This window comes from Bos grunniens, chromosome 15 (genome assembly GCF_055505025.1).
Source record: "Bos grunniens cultivar Pamir isolate PY7600 chromosome 15, Bosgru_T2T1.0, whole genome shotgun sequence".
Lineage (NCBI taxonomy): Eukaryota > Metazoa > Chordata > Mammalia > Artiodactyla > Bovidae > Bos > Bos grunniens.
The window spans coordinates 39,868,035-39,891,205 of record NC_141179.1 but is presented as its reverse complement, the minus strand read 5'-3'; the positions used below and the strand labels follow the sequence as shown (position 1 = coordinate 39,891,205).

The 23,171-nt window shown below is 48.5% G+C and overlaps 1 protein-coding gene across 43 annotated transcripts in view; it reads left to right on the top strand.

The window, feature by feature from the left end:
• The window catches only part of BMAL1 (basic helix-loop-helix ARNT like 1), a 108,328-nt gene that overhangs the window by 59,865 nt on the left and 25,292 nt on the right, over window positions 1-23,171 (top strand). For 16 of the 43 annotated variants that reach the window (XM_086339943.1, XM_086339924.1, XM_086339929.1 and 13 more), the window contains 7 exons: window positions 12,440-12,568; window positions 15,572-15,696; window positions 16,410-16,556; window positions 18,790-18,828; window positions 19,320-19,361; window positions 20,652-20,809; window positions 22,554-22,633. In XM_086339943.1, coding sequence (XP_086196069.1) covers window positions 16,417-16,556; window positions 18,790-18,828; window positions 19,320-19,361; window positions 20,652-20,809; window positions 22,554-22,633 — 459 coding nt within the window. In that variant the 5' untranslated portion in view covers window positions 12,440-12,568; window positions 15,572-15,696; window positions 16,410-16,416. Of the gene's footprint in view, window positions 1-7,437; window positions 7,575-7,697; window positions 7,775-10,651; window positions 10,953-12,439; window positions 12,569-15,571; window positions 15,697-16,409; window positions 16,557-18,789; window positions 18,829-19,319; window positions 19,362-20,651; window positions 20,810-22,553; window positions 22,634-23,171 lie in introns of those variants that run through there. The other 27 variants (XM_086339947.1, XM_086339946.1, XM_086339931.1 and 24 more) reach the window with 5 other exon arrangements.

The following is a 23,171-nucleotide window of genomic DNA, read 5'->3' as shown; positions in this document are numbered from 1 at the left end:
TCAGAGGGAACTCGTATAGGTGAAACTGTGTATGTAATGACCTGGGCCTGGAATCTGACTTCATTTTACATATAAACAAAAATAAATTTTGCATGTTTTTAATATATACTGAATTTTCCAGAAACACAAGCACTGAAGTATATGAGGTTTACCTATTTGTTACAAATAGCTACAGGCATCTCATTAAATCTTTCACTATGTCTGCAGAGTAGCTGTGCCCAACCTCTGCATATTGATGGATGTATTATTTTATTTTAACTAACTTTATTTTCTTTCTTCTTTCTATTACAGCCATGTTGATTGTCTTGAAATTGTAAGTGTTGGCAGGTTATATGATTTACAAATTTTATTTCAAGTGAATGAAAAGAATATTAAAAATATCTGTATTGAGTCTTTGAAAGTAGGAGAGAGAGGGGGAGGGAGAGTTTGTGTGTGTTAGCTTATAAATCAGCTGGAGAAACCTTAGGATAGACTTGAAATAAAAAGAAATGGTTTCACTTAGAAATGTCCTTTTACGTGAGGATATGTAATAGAAGTCAGAATTTAACTGCATCCCTTGTCAGAGAAATAAAGTGTTTTGATGTCTCCCCTGGCCCTTTTAGAAAATATATAATCTTAAGAGTCTAAAACACAGTTTTTGTCATCATCTTTTTTCAACTTGGCCATCTCTGTTTTTTTCATCCCTCCCATCTGTGTGTGTGTGTGTGTGTATTACCATCTATGTGTAGATTTTTCAGAAAGGAAAACCAGGCAGGCCTCCTTGCTTTTTACTAAGTTTGTTTTTGTGACCTCTGCCTGAACAAATGGACTGTACAAATTTTGCAAATTACCTATTCCCGTGCTTTATTTTTCCACTGAGGTGATTGCCTTTTCATGGATTTACAGCAGGTTTTATTTTTGTTTTGTTTCACTTAATTCAGAAAGGGTAATATTTCTTTACCTGCCACAGAGCTCTGGAGTCAGATGACCCTGAGCTTGAATCCCGGCTTTCCCGCTCGTGTGCTAAGCATTGACAGGCAGTTTACTTGACCTCTTTGAGAATTCGTTACTTCTAATTGAGAACTAGATGAAAAAACACTGCATGGTACAGAATAAAAGCCCAGTGCGTGGTTTCTGCTGCTAGTTTTTGTGTCATTTTTGTTGTGATTCTTGCACTGAATATTTTTCTCAGAAAAAGTATCTTGAGCTCTACAACTCACGTTGTTTGAGATTCTTAGACATGTAACTCTCACTTGCTGTTACTAAGGCTCAGAAAAATGAAACTGAAATCACTGAAATTTTGTTTATTCCTTGAGTAGGAAAGAGACCAATGAAAGAAAACAAGCAGATTCCATTTTAGTTAAAGGAGGAACTTGCAGGGTTATTCCTGGGGTCAGGAAACACTCAGATGAACATCTGAGATCTGGGGCACTGGCAGGAGGCCTTGGCACTCATCATACAATTAAATCGTCACCCTCAAACCGTGTTTGCCAGGGCAGGCAAGTGGACAAGTACATTTCAGAAAGGTTCCCAGGCATTCCAAACTGGAACAGGGAGGACCATCTGATTTACTGTTTAACCAGTTAAACGCATGAGCCATGCGCCTCCAGCACTGTGGTCGATTGACAGCCTTGTGACCCGTTTGGGCATCCTTGAACCGGAGGCGGGAGGCGGGTGGGTGAGAGCCAGCCCTGCCCTCTTCCTCCTACGTGGGACATCGCTTTAGCTTTTCTTTGCTGAGTCTCTGCAGCAACCAAGCGTATGCAGAGTTCCAGCTCTGGGAGTTGGGCACGTCGGGGTTCTGTCTTTGATCCCCCATTCTGGCTGTGTGATTTTGGACAAGTTGCTACACCTCTCTGAGCCTCAGTGCCATCTTTTTACATGATGGTGATCATAATACCTTCCCTAAAACGTCGTGGTGAGGACCAAATGAGCTGGGTAAGGGCTAGCACCATCCTCAGCATGTGTGATGCTCAGTCAATAGGAGGTGGGCGCTGCTCCAGGAAGGCAGGCGGCAGCTGCTCCAGGAAGGCAGGCGGCAGCTGCTCCAGGAAGGCAGGCGGCAGGTACATGGATCACAGTGGAGTCTGTGATGCAGACCTCCCACTCAACATGTCCCCGACTGTCTGCTCTGCCCTGCTAGGTGGACCACAGGAAGGCTGCTCTTCCTCCAGCCGTCACACGGGGCATGCTGCCCAGCAGGGGAAGTTCAGGGGGGATCTTCTCTCCCACTGGCCCCCTGGGCTGGGGGCCTTTGTTCTGTTCATGGAAAGAGCTACAGCCCTCACGCCAGAAAACATGTAGAATCCCACCGGCTGTTCCCTCACAGTATATTCAACACTCAGCAGCTTCTCACCACCCCACCATGGCCACCCAGCCCCAGCTCCTCTTAGACCTCACATCCCATTCATCTGCACAGCCTGCCTGAAAATATACCTCGAGTTCTTTCAGTCACTCCTCAGACTGGGCCTGAGTTGTGTCATCTTTTCCTGACTGTTCACTGGTCTAGATGTTTCCTCACTGGCCTTCACTGGTGATGCTGCTACCTTTATCACACACACACCACCTGCCATATACACTCACAGACGCACACACACACACAGCTCCTCCATCACTGTGCATGGCTTTATGCACAGCACCTCCCCCACAGGGTCCCCCATCCCCACCTCGCTTCTCAGCACCGCAGCCAGACTTAAATCCCAAGTGGGTCATGCCATCCCATTTCACTCAGAGTCAAAGCCAAGGTCCTTACAGGGGTCTGCCCAGCACCCTGTGGCCTCCACCACAGCCCTCTGCACCGGTTCCTCTCTCGCCTGGAACACTCCTCGCTTCTCCTCCAGCTCCCCACATCTCCTCCTTCCTCCCCAGTGCTCCTCCTGCCCCGTGGCTGACTTTCCTCCCCAGCACTTCCCACCTCCCAGCATTGTTTACTTCTTTATCCCTCTGCTGGCCTCGGTCACCAGAATGTATATGAGAGGAAGAAAGGGTCTGTGTCCCCTGCCCCAGCCCTGCCGTGGAGAGCAGTGCCTGGCACCTGGATGCTTTCAGTGAATATCTGTTGAAAGATTCACGGAGGATTGTGGGACCGCACACGCATAGTGTCTTCATCATTACAAAACTGTCCCGAATTGAAATTTGACTGCCACGGGCAATCTGTGGTGGAAATTTACTCCGATTACCAGTTCTTTCACTGTAGAAGTTACCTGGCCTACAGGGGTGCCTAGTAAGTTCTGTTGGATGCATTACTTTGGGGCTTTGGGGCCGTGGTAGCCATTTGAGGCCTCCTTCCCCATCAGCCCAACCCTGCAGTGGGTGGGACGGTGTCCTCGGACCCCTCTGAGCCAGGTGTCCCCCCGCTTCCCCACCGTGCATCCTGGTTCTGGCAGCACTGTCAGCTGCTGGCCCCCCTTCCCCTGTATCTCCATCTCTGCAGGGAGGTCATCGTCCTTTGCTTTCACCGTCTCGTCTTCCTAGGAACTCTGCTGCTGCTGCTGCTGCTAAGTCACTTCAGTCGTGTCCGACTCTGTGCGACCCCATAGACGGCAGCCCACCAGGCTCCCCCGTCCCTGGGATTCTGCGGGCAAGAACACTGGAGTGGGTTGCCATTTCCTTCTCCAGTGCGTGAAAGTGAAAAGTGAAAGTGAAGTCGCTCAGTCGTGTCCGACTCTTAGCGACCCCATTGACTGCAGCGCACCAGGCTCCTCTGTCCATGGGATTTTCCAGGCAAGAGTACTGGAGTGGGTTGCCGTTGCCTTCTCTGGTAACTCTACAGTTTTGTTATTATTACCTGTTGATCTGGCTTTCTCGTTATTGTCTTCCCAGCTTCCCATGGCAGTTATTTCTCTGATTTTAGTTTAACTGGCGGTAGGACAAAAGGGGCGGACTCTCAAAGCAGCATCCTCGGTTTCAGATTTAGAGGCACTCTCCACGCTGCCCACTGTAGCACACGGGCCTCCGGAGTGTTCTCCAGCCCCACTCCCAGGTCCCTCTTCAGGCCTTTCCCCATCACCCTCATCCTCTCCCTCCTACTCCCAGAGCTTATCCACTGGCCAGGCCCTCCCCTCTCCCCCAGCGGCTTCTCCTCCCACTGTTTCTGCGCCCCTTCACCCCAGATTTGTAGCCCAAGCTTGCTTTCTGTGACCTCCATACTTATGCCCAGCCCCCGGCCTTCTGCTCCTGGTCTCACCTCGCAGCTCAGCACTTTGGTAACCACGGTTAACCCAAGAGGCATCCTAAGTGCTTTTTGTGCATTGGCCTCATTCAATCTGGGAAGAGAAATCCTCCTCTTACAGGCGAGACCGCAGCTCCCAGAGGTCATGGAACTGGCCCAGGACACAGCTAGTCACCAGCAGGACTGGGATTTGAACCCAGGCTGTCTGGCTTCAGAGGACTGACCACTGCCCCATCCTCTCTTCCTGTCCCCATCATGCCCTCCCCTGTTTGTCCACCCCCCTGCCTGACGCTCGGCAGGAGGGGAACCCTCGCTCTTCCTTGGTTCCAGCTTGGGGAGTCGGGGTAGGTCACAGGCCTGGTTGACCATCTCTGGATAAACGCGCACCGCATGGCCTTGCCCACCAGGGAGCTCTGCGGCTCCTCAGGTCCTTCCCCACTTTGCAGTTGGCCTTGCTCTCTGCCAAGGCACAAAGGTGAAGGCTGTTCCATATAATATTGCTCAGTGCCCCGTCTTTGCTTCTGCTTCCCCTCAACACCAGCATCCTTCTCTTTGTGTGTGTGCTAAGTCACTTCAGTCGTGTCCGACTCTTTGTGACCCCACGGACTGTAGCCCACCAGGCTCCTCTGTCCATGGGATTCTCCAGCAAGAATACTGGAGTGGGTTGCCATGACCTCCTCCAGGAGATCTTCCCAACCCAGGGATCAAACCCCCACCTCCTGCATTGGGAGGGGAGAGTTCTTTACCACTAGCGCCCCCTGAGAAACCCCTCCTCGTTATCACCAAATAACAGCAGTACATCCTTTTGTTTCCTTTAGAACAAGAGGCAGATGTTTTCCACAATTTTTTTTTCAACATCAGGTAGCAGGCTCTTTGGTGGAAAGAGGGTTCATTCCCTGAGTCTTTAGGGCCAAGCTCTATTCTCTTAGTCTGTAGCATGTTTTTTAAAAAAGGTGGGGGAGAATAGAAAGAAAAGAAACAGCAACAACATGAAGCCACGCTGATGTGTCTTTGGTTAATCATCCTTCTTGGTGCGGGGCAGGAGGGGTCATCCCTGTGTCATCATTAAATGCAGGGGTGTGTCAGGGTTAAAGGTCAGGAGGAGAGCTTTGCCCTCAGGAGGCTGCCTCCCAGAGCTGACAGGACAGAGCAGCCAGGATGTACAGACCCAGAGCATGCCCTGCCTCCCCAGACATCGAGCATCTCCCCCAGGCCCTACACTGGGCACCTGGGTGCAGAGGAGAACGAGGCCTGGATCTTTCTGAGGCAGGCAGCCCCCCTTCCCCTGCCCCCAGCAACTTCAGATTCCATTGCCATCCTCCAGGGAGTGCGGAGAAATCCTGGGTCTCAGCCGGCGGGTGGGCTGAATGCACGTGAATGCAAGAGGCAGAGGGCGCAACGGAGCAGAGGGTGTGCCCTGGGTGGAGGAGGCAGCCAGGGACAGGTGGGACAGAGACCTCAGACATCGGGCTTTTCTCAGAGGATCCGAGAAGCTGACAAAGCCATGCCAAGCACCTTCTGGCATGGAAGTGGGCAGGGAAAGAGGGGAAAGCAGGATTGCTGCATCCTGAGTGATCCTGCAGAGCAAGCGTCCCTTTAGCGTGCCCCACCCAAGTTTTGTCCACTAGATGTTGGGTGCAGGAAAGCGTGGGGACCAGTCCCTGTGAGCAGATGGAGACCCTGCTGCTCCCCGACCGTCGCCCTCTGCAGGGCCCTGTTCAAGGTTCCTAGAAGCCCTGCAGAGGAGAAACACAGCCTTTAACCAGAATTCCCCACACTTCTTTGACCATGGGTTCCCCTCCTCCCATGTCTTTGCATTTAAGTCTCATAGAGTCGGTGTTCTGTGACAGCTCTTTGGGAAGTGCTGCTGTGGAGAATTTTTCAATCTCTGCATACTCTGGAATGTGCCCACTTCTTATTTTGCATGGAGGCCATGCTACATAGAGGAAAGACTATGGGCTTTAGATAGGACTGACCTGGGTTTACATCTACCTTCCTGTGAAATCTCTGACTTTGCTCAGGTTACCTAACCACCTCTCTGAAACTTAGCTTCCTCATTTTTAAAATAGGAGAACATTAGCCACCTAACAGGGCTGCTGTGATGGTTAAATGAGAAAATAATGATAGTTTTCCACGTGGAGGGCTCATCATGTGTCAGATACAATGGAATCTGAAGCCACCGGGGGACTCACATGTGCTGCCTCCCCCAGAAAGATCCAGGCCTCGTTCTCCTCTGCACCCAGGTGCCCAGGGTAGGGCCTGGGGGAGATGCTCGATGTCTGGGGAGGCAAGGCTTGCTCTGGGTCCGCACATCTGACTAAGCATGTTTTGCCTCTCTTTTCATCTTCGCCACAGCTCTGAGGCAGGATATATTGTCATCCCTATCTCCCAGGTCAGAAGGCCATGACACACCAAGTTAAGGGTTGTGCGTATGTTGGAACTGAGATTTGCACCCCAGGCACTAATGCCTGGTAGGGTCAGGCTTTGGAGCCTCACCGTCACCCCCCAGCAGAGAGCATGCTCCAAACCACCATGTCATAAAGGGCCTGGTGCACTGAAGGCACTAAGGAATATCCGTTCCCTTTTCAGGAGATTCATGGGTATTTACTGGGAGATTGGTCATTCCTGGACTCCAAGTCACTCTGCAGTCTTTCTTATTAAACCTGTTAAAGGAGTAATCTGGATCTGCCTGTCTATTCATTGTTTTCTGCACATAAAAATTCTCCTTCAACCAGTTTCCAAAAACGTTATGACTCTTCTCTTACGACCTCTCTGCTTGGCCTTCATATGCTGATCCACCTCAGTTTGGTCAGCAGCTCGACTGTCTACCCGTATCGGGCCAGTCTCCAAACTGGTCCCGCCGGTGGTCTGTGCATCCCCATCCAGGACCAAGGGTCCTTCCAGAAAGCACTGTGGATCTGTAGCTTGTTCCTCTGGCTTTTCTCCTTCCTATACTTCAGTGATAGACTTGGCAAAGGTCTAAGAAGGCATCCCTTTCTCACTCATTCAGCAAACATGTACTTAGCACCATTGCTAGGCTAGGAGTATGCCCTGTATTGTGCCTCTTAATTAGATCGCAGAATCTCACAGCCCTCAGTAGGCCTCCAAGACTGGAATGCTGTAGACTCTCCTCTGTCCATGGTGTTGGGGATCTTTTCTGCATCGACCAGCCTTGTTCACAATCTAATCCGGAATTCACAGTCCCTGCCCCTTGTGCGACCCTCTCAACAGGCCCTTCAAGTCCTGTAGTTCCAAGTGCAAGCTCCTTGATTTTTGTTTGATTTCAGGATTCCCAAGCATCTAAAGCTTCCAGCAGGACTGGGTACACAAGCGCCACAAGCGGGATTCTCCGCAGGCCCCTGACAGCCGCTGCACGTACACTGTCCTCTGCGCAGAACATCATTCCAACTATCCAACCTGCCAGGCAAGCATCTACAACACCTGGTTCAAGACTCACCTCTTCCCTGGTCCCTCCTCCTTCCATTTCCCTGCACACACCATCAAATAAGCTAATCATTTTCTCCTCTGTTCTGCTCCTATACTTCAGCTACGTTGCGGCCCACAGCTAGAAAAAAAGGCACTCCTTCCTCAAGACACTTGACCACCACCTGCTGGAAATTTAGGGTAAATGCTCTACAAATCTCTGCCACTTACAGAAGTGAAGGTGCATACTGGGTTTGGGTAGGGTGCTGCTCGCATGACTGCAGGCAGGGCGCTGCCTTTTGCAATGATCACGATTGAGGGGATTTAAACATTCCCCTCTGTGTCCCGGGTGCCCTGGCTTCCACTTGGGCTGAAGAAATGCTTGCTTAATGATACTGGGGCAAGCCCTTGTTACCTTAGACTTGAGGCACCTGGTTTTGTGGGTGAATGATCTCTAAATCCATCTGTTTTAAAGGAAGGCAACCAAACTCCCCACAAGCTGTCAGAATAACCAGAGGGTCTCAGGGGGATTTGCAGTGGGGCCAGCGACCCTTCAGTCTGTTATCTCTGCTCAAAGGCCACCACCATAGGAACAGACCAGAGCAACTCCACATTCCTCCCCATAGTAAACCTCAAGTTGAGAATATGATGGAGAATTGGAGCAGGTGCTGTGTCCAGGGCCAGCTCCTTGTATGTTGTGGGGAGGCAGAGGTGGCCACACAGGGGTCCTTGCAGGGAGCTGGGGGTTTTGTGGGAAGTCCATCAGTGAGCACGCAGCTGACTAGACAGGGTAAGCAAGGATGTTGATTCACTATCATCCATATTTTCCTAAGCCATGCCCTTTTATTAAGCCACATCACCAAAAACCAGTACCCCAGTGACATCTGGGACTTCATAAAGTGGTCTCAATAGAGCTCCATCTAGCTGTTACACTTGCAGGTGGGGGCAGGAAGGGGGACATGCTTTTACTAGGGTCCTTATGTTCCCAGAACCATCTGGCATAGCGTTCATGTCCCACAGTCTCCCAGACAGGTACCCCTCTTTGGTAACCTTAATGAAGGAAGAGGGCTGATCCTTTCCCTCTCTGCCCTGGCTGCCAGGAAGCCCAGAGACAGTTTCTGTAGCTTTCCTGAACCAGGATTGCTTCTTATCGCTTCCCTGATTCCTTCTCCAGGAGTGCTTGTTTTGGGCTGTTTGTCTTTTCCACTGTGGGGATGGCTTTGGGGGCTGGATGGGCAGTGATGTGGCAGAAGAAAGAAGAACCACCAGTGAGCCAGACACACATGGGTTTCAGTCCCCACCTGTTAACCGTGTCATCTTAAGCAAGATGTCTTTACTTCTTCAATGCTGAGTTCCTTACCTGGAAAACTGGGGGAATGACCAAGAGGAACAGATAGGTTACTGTGAAGATTAGACTCTGCCAGTGTGACCTGCACTGTTCCCTCTCCCTCCTCCCAGGTCAGGCTTGGCCTGTGGCTCCAGGATCGGAGTTGGTTTTTCCTTCTTTCTGCCTCTGTCAGTCGGCTTAGGATGAGTGATACAGCAGAGAAAAGCAGGGGACCTGCCCTCCTGGTTTGTCTGGGACAAAGGGGTTTCCTGGCATGCAGGATTTCCAGTGCTCAAACAGGAAGGTCGGAGGCAAAGAGAAGAGCTGGTCACCCTAGTAGAAACCTCAGCATCTCAGGAGCTTACAGTGGCCTAGGTTTGCTTCTTGCTGGTACTACCATCCATCCGAGACCTTGGCTAAAGGGGGAGTCTCTGTCTGGCAGTTGCTGGTCTCTTGGTAAGGGGGTAGTTGGTCAGGGCCAGTTCAAAGGCTGCTGCTGTCCCCTCCACTCATGTTCATCTGTCTGGGAGAGTCACTTGGCTGGGCCTGACATGGGGCAGCCTGCCGACTCCCCACACAGAGGGGCATCTATAGGTTTGAACCTTAGTATAATCCGCACACTTCGCTTTCTCTTCTTGTCATTCTAGGGTGCTGGGGCAAGGAGAGGGAAAGCTGAGAGATGCCTGGTCTGTGATTGGAGGGCTCCCTGTGGCCATCTTCCTGTGGACGGTGTGTGTGTGGGCTTCTTAAGGGGCAGTTAGCCTCGCCCTGCTGTGCTTGAAGGAGCAGTGGTCTCCTTTGGGTGTCTAACAGTGGCTGAAATGCCCACCTCTTCCAGCCCCCTTGTTCCTTTGTGTGGAGCCACAGAGAATCTTCTTCCTGGGCTCTGAGGAGGGACTGGGTGGGACGGGGGGCCCCCAAGCTCTTCCAAGGCATAATTCCCAGGCCCCTTCATGCCTTACTTTCTCTGGCCACCCAGAGAGCCTCCCTCCCACCCTCAGAAATCTCCAGCTCAGAAGTGGGCTCACATGTGACACCCACTCTAGGACCAGGGCTGGGCTGTCCCCAGAGCATCCTCACTATGTGTCACTTGGATGGCAGCACCAGGGCTGGCCCAACCCCCGCTCAGCTGGGGTCCCCCCTCCCAGGTACCTTTGGTCTCTTGGGGCCCCCTTCCTTCCTTGGCTCAAACTCTATTAAGAGGTAATTAGCACTTTCATGCATTGGAGAAGGAAATGGCAACCCACTCCAGTGTTCTTGCCTGGAGAATCCCAGGGACGGGGGAGCCTGGTGGGCTGCCGTCTATGGGGTCGCACAGAGTTGGACACGACTGAAGTGACTTAGCAGCAGCAGCAGCAGCAGCACAGAAAAGGTTTTTGTCTCTTTTGTTGTTTCATTTATTGTCTTGTATCTAAGAACACCTTCCTGGAGAGAAAACAGTTTTCCAAAAAATATTTGTCACAACTGATTCAGCTTTCTTGTCCAAGCATACAAGAAATACAGTTTAGATTTTGCAAAATAGAGTGCTAAAATGTTTGTTAGCATTTATGATTTCTATAAAGGAAATCTGAGCATTGGGAAAAAATGATCAAAATGAGAATTCGTGGGGCGTTTGGCCCTGAGGACCAAACTAAATTTCAGGGATGTGGGGAAAAGAGAAAACGAGAGGCATGGTATTGGGAGATGAGGAACCCTGAGATTCAGGTGCAGGGGGCGGGGCGGACGGCGGGGGCGGGGCGGGGAGGGGCGGGGCTGGCGGGACGGCGGGGGCGGGGCCGCAGCGGCTAACGGGAAGGGTCGGCAGCTGGGGAGAGCCGAAGGCTTCCCTGAGGAGACACGTGAGGGCAGTTGAAAGGCACGCAGGGGTTCACCAGGTGACCGAGTGGGCAAAGGAGCCACGCCTACTCCCTGCAAAACGAAGTGGACGCAGCTGAGGCCTCGTGCTCTTGGGAACTGAAGTACTTCAGTGGCCTGGCGCCTCAGGCAGCGGATGCGCACTCCTGGGCTGGGGAATGAGCAAGCCCACTGTGGAGGCCTGGTGTTTCCTGCTAGGTGTTTGGGGTATTTTGGGAGGGCCTAGGCGAGCAGCGAAGCCGTTGAAATGTTTTAAGCAAGGGGGCGTCCTGCCTCTGAGCACAGTGAGGAGAGGGCAAGGCCAGCAGGGAAGTGGCTGGACCCCCCTATCCAAGGGCCAGGCAGCGGCTCTGGGGTGTTGGAAGAAGAGGGGCTTGTGCCCAGGGTGGATCCTGAGTTGCCCGTTTGGGGTTGGGAGGATAGTATGGGACCTGGATGCTGGTCTGATTTAGGTGGGGTTCTGTGTGGTAAGCACCCCCCGCCCCCAGCAGCCTTACCCTGGGGACTTTGCATCCTTGTGCCGCTACTGTATCCATAAGGCTTAGAGACTGAAGCCCGGAATTCCTGGACACATCTTTCTAGGGGCTGGGACGGGGTTCTGAACCAGACTGCAAAAGAAGAGTAAATGGGAAGGACACGGTCTTTTCTATTCCCTGGATACTCATTTGAAGACCTTTGTAATGATCTAGGCAAGTTAGGTTATCCAAGAGGCCAGAATTAGCCCGCGGAACATGAAGCGCCAAAATTTGTGCTTCAGAAAGGTCAGGAAAACCCCATTTAAAGCCCCTGTCTTTTCATCTCAAGACGGAGCAGGGAAGAAGTAAGGGGGCTTCTTAAGAGCCTGTTCCCCTTTCAGGGTTCACAGGGACAGGGAGGAGACCCTGTATCCTGCCAGCAGGAGGTGGGCAGGGCAGCACCACCCGCCCCCCTTTGACGTCAGCAGCTTTTCAGAACTGATTTCTCTACCAGACGTACTTAAATTCAGGGACATTTTCTTTAAACATCTTAGCTCATTCCCAGCCATTTCAGGCATTGGCCCTGCTGGCATTTCGTCTTGGCTTAATGTTTCCTGAAGACTTGCTTTCTATTGTTCCATGTTGTGTGCGTTTAGATAACTCACTTGGCTGGAGCAAGTTAAGTGGTGTCCTCAGGGGCAGGTGTAGCTCCCGGAGCCCCACTGCTCTCCCCCGCTGAGTGACCTTGGCTGGTTTCTTCACCTCTCTCTGCTTCAGTCTTCTCCTTGGTCAAATGTGGAAACAGTAGTATTAATACTTACCTCAGAGTTATCGTCGGGTCTAAGTGAGTTAATCTACATGGTGCAGTAAGAACAGCGCCCGATGCCAGGTACACGCTCAGTCAGCGTTCACTGTTGTTACTGCTTGACCCAGTGGGAGAAATGAAAAATATAATTATCTTCTTCCTCTTAAGGCCGTGTCCAAGAATCTACGTTTAATAATTTTAAAGGCATTGTTTTTCACAGAAAATATCTCCCGGCATATTTCCTCATGTGTTTGCAGTTGAGTTGAACAGGCAGCTGAAGGATGGGATGGTGAGCTCAGCATTGCTCCCTGTAATTGGGAGTCATGATTGAGCTCCTCATCTCCTTCAGCCGCTGTGAGACTTTCAACTGTATCTACTTCAAAGTGACCTGTCTGGGTTTTTTTTTCCTGTGGGCCCCACTGCAGGTTTCTGGAAGAACTTGACTGCTTGAAAGGAAGCGACAAAACATGAAAATCGCTTTGAGGTGACCAACAAGTCCAGCGGCCCCTTGCTTCTCCCAAGGTGGATCTGAGGTTTAAGAACCGTAACTTCAGGTAACAATCCTGTCCTACCCACCCCCACCTAGATACACTATCATTGCAGCCCCGACGGTCGTTCTTCGTTTAGGAAGTGTGGTTTCTCCCAAAATCCCTGAAACCTGGAATACTCCACCTCATGCAAATGTCTGGCTGTTCAGAAAGAGCGGTGGGGGCAGAGGTAGCATCCCAGGTTTGACATGTGGCCCAGATGGTCACTGGGACCCTAAGTGTAGGGCTCTGCTCACAGCTGACCTGCTTCTCTTAATGTCAGTAGTACTGGTAATAATAACAGCAGCGGCAGCCACAGCAGGGCCTTTAGTGTGATTAAATGATTATAAAGTACTCTTTGAAGAATACATCAGACTAGCCCGGAAATTTCTGAAAACAGAAAGTACAAAGAGGGAAAGGAATTGTTCTATCAGATATTAAAATGTATTTTACAGCCATAGTCATCAACAGTGTGGTGCCAGACTGGAAAAAAACCGGTCAAGGGAACAGAATAGAAAGTTCAGACTGAAAAATGAGTCAAGAAAAGTGGCATTTCTAGTGACTGGTAACAGGATATGTAGACCTAGTAAGTGTTGGAATAACTGTATTTTTTGGAGGGAAATTAGAAATTCTCAACCTTAAGTACTGCACCAAAAATAATTTCCAAGTGGATTAAAACTGAATTTTTAAAGTTACAAAATTGTTAGCAAAGAAGAGGATATTTTAATTTTTATTTTTTTATAAAATTATTTTGGGGATGAGAAAAGAGTTTTTAAAACCTGCCACTTTTAGTATCATGTGCAAACACCATAAGCAAAGATAAAAGACAAAAAGGGGAGAAGATTATTTACAGCATCTATGATCAGCAAAGATTAATATTCCTAACATACAAGTTTATTTATTTTTCAATATGTATTTATTGAGTGCTTACTATGTGCTGAAATGTGATCTGGGCACTAAGGGTACAGACAGTAAACCAAAGTCTGTGCTCTTCTGATGCTTATGATCTAATGGAGAGGACAGCCGGTAAATTAAGTAGGTTATTGCTGGCCAGATGTGGATAAGGGCAGTGGAAAAAAAATTAAGCAGGACTGATGGAAATGGCAACCCACTCCAGTGTTCTTGCCTGGAGAATCCCAGGGACGGCGGAGCCTGCTGGGCTGCCGTCTATGGGGTCGCACAGAGTTGGACACAACTGAAGCGACTTAGCAGCAGCAGCAGCAGCAGCAGAGGTGGTTAGAAAGAGTTGTGGGGGTGTGTACTATATGGTTATCCTGGCAAACTTCACTGATAAAGGGACATTTGAACAGAAATATGAAGGAAAAAGGGGAGAAGTGGTTGAATTTTGGATTTTTTTTTGACTGTTTAGCTAATAGGATTTGTTGATGGATTAGATACAGGCCATGGAAGAAAAGGAGTCAGGGGTGACTTCTAGGTTTGGGGCCTAAGCAGCAAGCAGGATTGAAGTACCACTTACTGACCTGGGCATGACCAAGAGGCTGGACTTGCGGGCAACCAGGGATTGGTTATGGATGTTTCATGTTTCTATTGTATGTTCAAGGGGAGATGTCAAGGTGATGCTTTGGAACTCAGGAAGGGGTCTGGGCTGGAGATGTAAATATGAGAGTTGTCATAGTATAGGTAGTTATTTAAAACAGTGAAACTAGGCAGATCTCCCAGGGAGGGAGTGTAGGCAGAGAGGGGGGCTAGGAACATCCATGGATCGGTCACCTAGAGGTGAGGGAGACGAGAGGAAACAGCTGTAGAGACAAAAGAGGAGTGACCACTGAAGTAGGAGAACCATGAAGCTGAGAGCCGGGAGGGAGAGATCAGCTCTATCAGATGTGTTGATGCCAAGCAGGGAGGGGATGGAGAACTGGCCGTTGGATTTAGCAATGAGGAGGTCATTAATGAACCCAGCAGGGGCTGATATATTGGAATGATGGGGACAAAAGCCTGATTTGAGTTGATTTGTCTTGAGGAAGAGAAAAGCAATTGAAAACAAAGAAATGGGGCAATAACTGGAAGGAAATAGAGTTCAAAAGAGTTTATTCCCTGCCCAGCCCCCACAAGATGAGTGTTGTTGCAATGTGTTCTTGTCCTTGTAGAAGCGATGCAAGATAATGCGGAATGTGGATGATGCAGGGTTGGGGTGGATGGTCCACACTCATGAGAGAGGAGGGTGCATCATGCTTTGGTGTGGGGTCCTAGCCAGTAGTGTCTAGGTTGCTGGTAGAAGTGGTCACTGGCTGCTTTTCTCAGTGGCGTAGAAAGCTGACTTATCGGCTAAGGGTGAAAATCAAGGTGTTGGAGGTTGGAGGAGGAAAGCGTAAATGTGGTCTCAGAGCAGGGGAGTCAGGGATTGCTATGTGCTTTTCTCCCCAGGCTCAGGTGCCCAGGTGAGCATGAGTTAGGAGGCCCATCGATGCTAAAGGTAGTATGGTAAGAAAACAGGACACAAGTGGGCACCAGGAGTAATCAAGAAATACCTATAGGGACTTCCCTGGTGGTCCAGTGGTTAAGTCATTGCTTTCCGATGCAGGTTCAATCCCTGGCTGGGGGGCTAAGATCATACATGCCTCATGGCCAAAATACCAGAACATAAACAGCAGAAGCAGTATTGTAACAAATTCAACAAAGACTTAAAAAAAAAAAATGGTCCACATCAAAGAAAGAAAGACATGCCTATAAACAGAAACACCATTCATAATCATTTTAAGATACAAGTAAAAATAGTGAGGTTTTGTATTTTCCTTCAGATTGACAAGAGCTTTCGTTGGGGATGAAAGTTACTGTGCTCTTCTGGAGCACAGTGTTTCTGTATTTAGCAAAACATACAATGTGTGTCCCCTTTAGACCTGTCAGTCCTCCTAGAAGTTTATACTAAGAGATAATAGCTCAAATGCACAGAGCTATGTGCACAGTCAGTGTTCACTCTAGCAACGACAGTGAGAGTGACCAGGAGGGCTCCGGTGACTAATCTGTGGATACAGTGGAAACAAAAGCTCACCCTCACCTTTCACTTTGCAGATGAGGAAACTCAGGCCCAGAGAGAGGGAGTGACAGCCCCTGTCACGTTGCCTGGAGCTCAGACCCCAACAGTTGGCAGTGCACAGCCCCCTTCACCTGGGTTTGGAGTTGGAGTCTCTTGCAAGGTACTTGCCAGTCTCTCTTTTGAGCTGACTTGCTTTGCACTTTTAAGATATGAATTCTCAAAATACTTTGCAAAGGTTTGCAGTGCTTTCACTTCATTGTGCAAGGTTTTCCTTGCAATGGAATCACAAGTGCAGAAGGACAGGCAGAGAAGACTAGACAGACTTTGCCTGGGCCAGTGACGGGGAGGGACTGCTTTTTTGACTCCCAAGTGGGACTTACAGGCTGAGAAAGGATATTTTATGCTTTCCTACAACTTTGATAAAAGCTATAATAAAAATACAGAGATAACAAGCAGATCATATTTATTTCATCGATTAGATTTGATTGAAAGAAAATTAAGTTAGGATTGTGAGAACATCTGGGACACTAGGTTACCTCCATGGCTGGAACATGGGGCTGTACCTACTAGAGCCTTGGGTTCTGGTTTAGTTCTTCATGCCCTGGCGCAGGGACCTAAGAGAAGCCACCTAGTTTCTCTGAGCTTTGTATCTTTGTCAGAAAAAACAAGCAGATGAGCCTAAATTACCTATAATAACTCCTAGAGTGAATATGATGCTCCTTCTGGCAGTGCCTGTCCTCGTCCCAGCTGGCTGGGGGAGATGTCGGCACTGTCATGAAGTCCCTGTCCTCCCACAGTGCCACCCTAGTCCTCCACCACCTTAGAAAAGCTTGTGGAAATAATTGCACCTCTGTCCCCTTGTACCTATTTCAGACCTCCAATGGCCGACCAGAGAATGGACATTTCTTCAACAATCAGTGACTTCATGTCCCCAGGTGCCACCGACCTCCTCTCCAGCCCTCTGGGCACCGGTGGCGTGGATTGCAACCGGAAACGCAAGGGCAGCTCCACAGACTACCAGTAAGGCCTTTGGGCTTGTCTTCCTCTGGCTAAACTTGGTGTCAGCTTACGGGCATGAACGTCCAGGGGCCCTACTGTTCCTTCTGGAAGAAGGGATCTTGTCTATGAAAAGGGATGGGGATGAAAGATCTGACTTGACTTTTCCCTTTATCTTCCCTTGGATTGCAAGCAGGAGGGAGCCTCCAGTGCAGCTGAGCCATTTACTCTCCTTTTGTGCACCCCGCTCAGGTTCCCAGATTTTCGAGGGAAAACGAATAGCCTTAAAGCCAAGTTCCACCTCTTACCACTTTCTTCATTTTCCTTTGCTCCTTTGAGCAACATGGCTAAGTCCATGGATATAACCTCAGTGGTTCCAAAGAGAGCTTTGCCTAAGGACCTGTCTAGAGGAAGACATCAATGGCTTACTTAATGTTTGTAGAATGAGAAAGTAGAGGTCATCTCTGGAAATGGTATAGGAGCAGTGACATTGTCCTTAACACATTATTTGAATTAGTGTTCCTCTTACATTAAATAGCACCTTTTTTTTTTTTTAAAGACTTGTTGGCTTTTCTTTGGAGTAAGTACATTTTCACACTTACAGTCAACTCTTTTGTATCTATACAGACATCTAGGGAATATGTCAGCATAGAACATTCAAAAGGCACATTTTGTTTTGTAGAGGCAACTGCATGGAATCTTGCCCAAATGTCCATTGAAGAGTTTTCTTCTGCTTAATGAGAGAAAATCTCCAAGGAGAGGTGTGCCCCCTTACAGCAGAAGTCCTTTCTGCTGAAGTTCACGGGTCAGATTTGGGGAGCATAGTGGCTGGAGGTCAGATGCCCCCTAGGAGATGCTATGAATAATATGTAAGTGATCCCAGATGATTAAGAGAGCGGCCACCCAGGGGATGGAGAATGGATGTGAGGACCAAGAGGGTGTTTTTCCATGGCACTAACTCCACAACAGGGAAACCAGACGTTTTCTGTGGAGCTTTTGTCTGATGGAGCCCTTGACATGTTCTGGGACCTCCGCTGTCTAGATCTGTGGTTTCCACCCTTGTCACCACTCTGGACTTCCAGGTTTCCCACATGGACCCCAGTCTGCAAGTCTTCTGTAATTCATGGACACCCTATGAATTAAGCACCTGTCATCCCTTAACAGCTTAATATACCAAACTCCTACCTTAGGGCAGAGCTTCTTTTCACCTGCGATGATCACCTGCCTCAGTGAGCAGACATGAGTCTAGACAGAGGGGGAGAAGGACTTTTCATTTTCCCCTGTGGCCTGTAGAATTTCTTCTGAACTTCAGATCAGGTAGAGAAAGTCTCCGCCTATGAGGAGATGGCGGGCTCCTGGTTGGGAACCACTGTTCTGAGTGCCTGCAGCATACCTCAGTGCTCCTGAGAAAGTTGCTTTTTCTCTTAATGGTGATGATGTTTGTAGGGCCATGATTGGAGAAGGGAGAGAGGCCCAGAGGGTAGTCTGTCCTCCTGAGTGATTTAGGGATTGGAGGAAGGTATGAGCTCACCTGGAGGATTTAGAACTCCTTCCTCAGAGGATTTCAGTCTGTTTTCTACTGAACCCATAATGTGCTGTGAAAACTGGATTCCAGAGTCCATGAAGGGAAGGCAGATCCTTCTGTGACCCCAGGACTCTGTGGTCTCCAACCCATGCCTCCATCTGTCCCAGCTCCCCGGGCTCAGGGTTTCCCCCAAGCTGAGAAGTAGAGCGCTGGCAGCAGTGGTGGGAGCTGGCTTGGGTTCTGCTCAGTGCTCCTTCGTGCGCGCTTTGATGCTCCCTCCCCACCTTACCCACCACCAGACAGATATTCAGTATATATGCCCACATATGTTTGATGCTTGATACATTTTACAAATGAATAAACTCCATTTATCCAGAGTGATGGGGGTTGGGGGGCTTGGGGGAATGAGATATTATGGTTACTTGGATACTCTGGTTAACTCAGAGTTTCCATGAATGCTGTGTATTCCCAATTTTCTCAAGCAATCAATATAGTAAAATGCATGAACACACAAACTTTATTGAAGTGGTATATATAACATTTGATAAACTGGAAAGTGAGTCTGGTTTTATATTAGGTTCAAGTTGGTTTTACTTTTATACATCAGGAGTCAATGCTGTGGCTCTTTGAGCTTTCTAATTGCTTGGTTTCTGGATAAATGATGGCCTTCTGTATTGTGGTGAGAAGCGATTTTGTATGTCTTAACAGTTATATTCTCTTTTGTTTTCTCAGAGAAAGCATGGACACAGACAAAGATGACCCTCACGGAAGGTACCGTGAATTAGTCATTTGAACTTCAGCATCCTTAGAGCCATTTTCCTTGCATAATTAAACGTGCAGGTTCCACCTATCTCCTTGATTAGGGATAAGCAAGGAGGCTGTGAGCTTGTGGGCTCAGAACTGTCTCCCCTCTATGCCCCACCCTGTAACCCAAACTGTAGAGAATCTGCCTGTGATGCAGGAGACCAGGGTTTGATCCCTGGCTCAGAAAGATCCTCTGGAGAAGGGAATGGCAATCCACTCCAGTATTCTTGCCTGGAGAATTTCGTGGACAGAGAAACATGGTGGGCTCCAGTTCATGGGGTCGCAAAAAGTCAGACACAACTGAGCAGCTCACACACAACACACCCCACCCTGTGTAGCTAACAAGCAGAGCCCTCGTGTGTCACGTAGAGAGGACGGGATCAGGCAGGGAAGAAAATGGATGTGTAACTCTACTGTTAATCTCCAGGGGATTATGTTTCTTTTTATTTGTTTTCCAGGTTAGAATACACAGAGCACCAAGGAAGAATAAAAAATGCAAGGTGAGCTTGGACCTTCTCTCTGTATATAAGCCATCCTGGTTTGGTTGCTTAGTGTGCAGTCAAGGAGGCTCTGAATATCTGTTCCCGGTCTGTCAAACAGTCTTTGATACTGTCGTGTCCTTAGGGAGTGAGAGGGAGGGGAGCCCTGGCTTGATGTGGCCTCTGTCCCTCACTGCCTCCAGGCTGAGCTGCCTTCACTCTTTGCTGTCTAAGCATGTTTAATCTGAAGGGAACTCTGGAGAGAGCCAAAGATAAATCAAGGCTAAAGGTTTTCCCTGTCTTCAGCAGGTTCCTCCTTCCTGCCTCAGGGCCCTCTGGGGAGACCTGGCTCAGGGAGTCAGTTCCCCGGCTTTGCCTGGCCTCAGAAAGGGCCCTTATTGCTCTGCAAGGTGTGGCTGAAGGCCAGGCCTGGGGAGGCCCTGCTCCCTCAAGTAGATTCTCTGACTCCCTCCTTCCTGCCTCCAGCCACACTTGCTGACTCCCCTCCATGGGGGTCCTCCACTCTCCTGCCATTAACCCCAGGGCCATCTGACGCTGTGTCCTGCCACAGAACTAGGGCTGTAGAATTCAAAGGACCTGAAACTGCTGGCTTTTCCCTGATGGACCAGCTTTGGCGAGAGATCACACGGTTCTGTTGCTATGGCAGTGGCACTGTTGACACGCCTCTTTGGGGGACAGTCACAAACAGCAGGTGCACACCAGTCAGGAAAAGAGTGTGCCGTGGGACGTGTCATGCTCCTCGGCGGGCAGCAACTCTTAGGGACAGATGTAGCATCTGCTGCATCTGGGTGGGGTCACGGCTGATCCAAGGACAGCAGCATTAGTTACCTGGTGTCTCAGTCAGTCTGTCTCCCACAGACCACATGGCAGACTGCCCTCAGACCTCAGAGACAGCTCAGCCTGGGGCCCTCACTGATGTCTGTTCCTGGGTGCTTTGCCCTTCAAGTCCTCCACCTCCCTTCTTTCTTTCTCCCCCATCTTAAAATCCAACTTTATTGGGGCTGAGAAGAATAGAAATGAGAAATTAAAAGCACAGTTGACTGTGAAAAGACAATTTTTGTAACATTTCTCAATTCTAAGGATAAGGTAAGCATTAAAAAAAAATACTAATACCGACTTGGCAGTGAGCCCCACTTTTTTGGGTGACTTTAGTAGAAAAGCCCAGTTTGAAACATTCTTCAGATTCTAAATTTGCCTTGTCAGATGAATATTGAAAACAGTTATTTTCATCATTGTTTCTTTGATGCTCTGTTACATTTTACAGAAATCATTTTTCATATTGTTGTTCAGGGAAGCTCACAGTCAGATTGAAAAGAGGCGTCGGGATAAAATGAACAGTTTTATTGATGAACTGGCTTCTTTGGTACCAACGTGCAACGCGATGTCTAGGAAATTAGATAAACTTACTGTGCTGAGGATGGCTGTTCAGCACATGAAAACGTTACGAGGTGAGATCCCGGCTTTATTGTCTATTTTGCCCTTGCTCACAAATGTTACCACCCTTAGAGTATTCCTGACTCCCTAAGGCCAATGTTTATTACTTGCAAATGTGTAGCCTTGAGGAGTATACCAGTCATTTTCAGCAGCAGACATTATGCCAAATGAAATCGGCATTAGCAAGCTTCTGTGGGTATCAAGATGCAGTTTTGCTGTCCTGCATCCCCAGAGGGTAGAGGCTGTGTGCCATGCACATGTGTGTGTATGAACCCAGGCTACATACATATGAGAGGCACACATCCCATCTTGCATATATGTGGTGCCTGGACCTTGCCCATACAATGATAAACATCAGAAATGTAGCTGCCCTTTATGACACAGGAAACTCTGTTCCAGTTTTTAAGAGGAAAAATTCATCCTGGTTTCTTTTGAAGAGTGAGTCACTGGTTGACGGCACTTGCTACATTTTATTGTTGAGTGAACACTGATGATATTTTCATCTTCCTGGAATTTTCCCAAACCAGATCAACTCTTTATAAGGGAGGCAGTGTTTTCCTTCTTTTCCGAGTGTGGGGAGGGTGAGAAAACAGAGGCAGAAACGTGGAAGTGACTTATCCAAACCACAGGAGAAATCTGAACTGTGGCAGGCATTTTAGGGAAGGCCGTCCCTGGAATTTTCCACAGCTAGACTTGGACTATTTGAGGAAATCGGAAAGTAGGCGCTCACTCAGATCTCTGACCTGCGTGGTAAAAAGAATTACGTCTTTTATATTTCTACAAAGCCACCAGAAATAAGAAGTAGCTGGTTTTGTCTTTTGACCTTGATTCAAAAATATAAATGTTGTATCCTGGGCTTGGAGAATGGCATTTTAAAATTCATGTTAGCGAAGATAGAGATTAAATCATTACAACTAATTTCTGTTACATTGGAAGAAAAGAGTGGCACAACTCAAGTGATCCTAAAAAACAGGGGTGTGGATCAGTGATATGCACCTTGTTAGTTGATTTGAAAGTCACAAACAGGTTCTGTTTCCCTCCTTCCTGGTGGTCTTTGGAATTGTCATAAGCTGTTTTAGTTTATTTCTTCACTGTGCTACTAACCATTTTGCAGATTCCAAGTCGTTTACTGCTGGCATTCTTCTCTAAGTTATTCTCCCGAAAGATGCCAGATTGACTTTTAAACATGTCTTATGCCCTTTCAGTCCTGAGAGCTCGAGTTGCATTTACTGAAGTAATGCATTTCTCTGGGTTGCCAAGCTCATTTAACTCAACCCTGATGAAGAGGAACTCACAGCAAATGCCTTTCACAGCGTATTTACTCAGGGCCTGGCAGGCTGGATGACTTCCCAAGAACATTTAGAGTGGTGATTTGAGCACCCGCTAGACAACCCATTTAATATAGATGTTGCAGGGAGAGAGCATCCCAGGAGTCTCGACCAGTTTGCTTCTAGAGCTTCCTCTCTATTAGAAGCAGTTTCTAAACTTCTGTTAGCTCCTGAATTTTCCCTGTGGTGACAAAAACAAGCTTGCTAAGTCTCCTGTGGTCAACAGTGTTCACTTTTCGATGACATTCTCTTTGGCTTCTGTCCAAAGCCAGAGCTCACCTTATCTCTGCCAAGGAGAGAGAAGATAAAATGTAGCTCCCGGTGGGTAGGGACGAGGCTGCATCTGGAAGGTTTGAGGCAGTCGAGTGGAACAAGACATTATCTGACTAAAATAAAGTGTTCAACTCTTTCTCTTTTTCTCCCCCGGAAGGTGCCACCAATCCATATACAGAGGCAAACTACAAGCCGACTTTTCTGTCAGATGATGAATTGAAACACCTTATTCTCAGGGTATGTTGCAATTACGGGATTGTTTTTACACAACATTTATTTTCACAGATCTCAGAGTTAAGTGCCAGTGGTGGGAATTTGATGTCTCAACACTGAACTTGTTTAGGCTCACTTCCTCTGTCAGGGTCTCCACCTTGTTCTTACTGTTTGAAGAGGCCTCACCTCTCTTCCCTGGGACCCTCCTCTTCTACCCTCACTCAAAGAAAACTGGAAGGTCTAGGGACTTTAAATCAGAAGAGCAGGATTTTATTAAAAATAGGAGGTAATCAAGAATCCCCTTCCTGCATGTGAAGGTTTTAGAAAGGGACTGAAACTAATAACCATTGAGAATTTCTCTCATCCTCATTTGACCACTAACGCAGAAACAGCCACCTACACCTTTCTACTAAAATTCCATCAAAACAACAAAGCTTCCGAAGACGTCTCAGCCCTGGGTAGGAAGATGAGTGGAGGAGGCAGGTGCTTCCGCCTGCCTGACCGTAGCACTCGCTTCTCCGGCTGATCTCTGCAGGAAGGCCGCTGGGCTGGCACCGCAGGA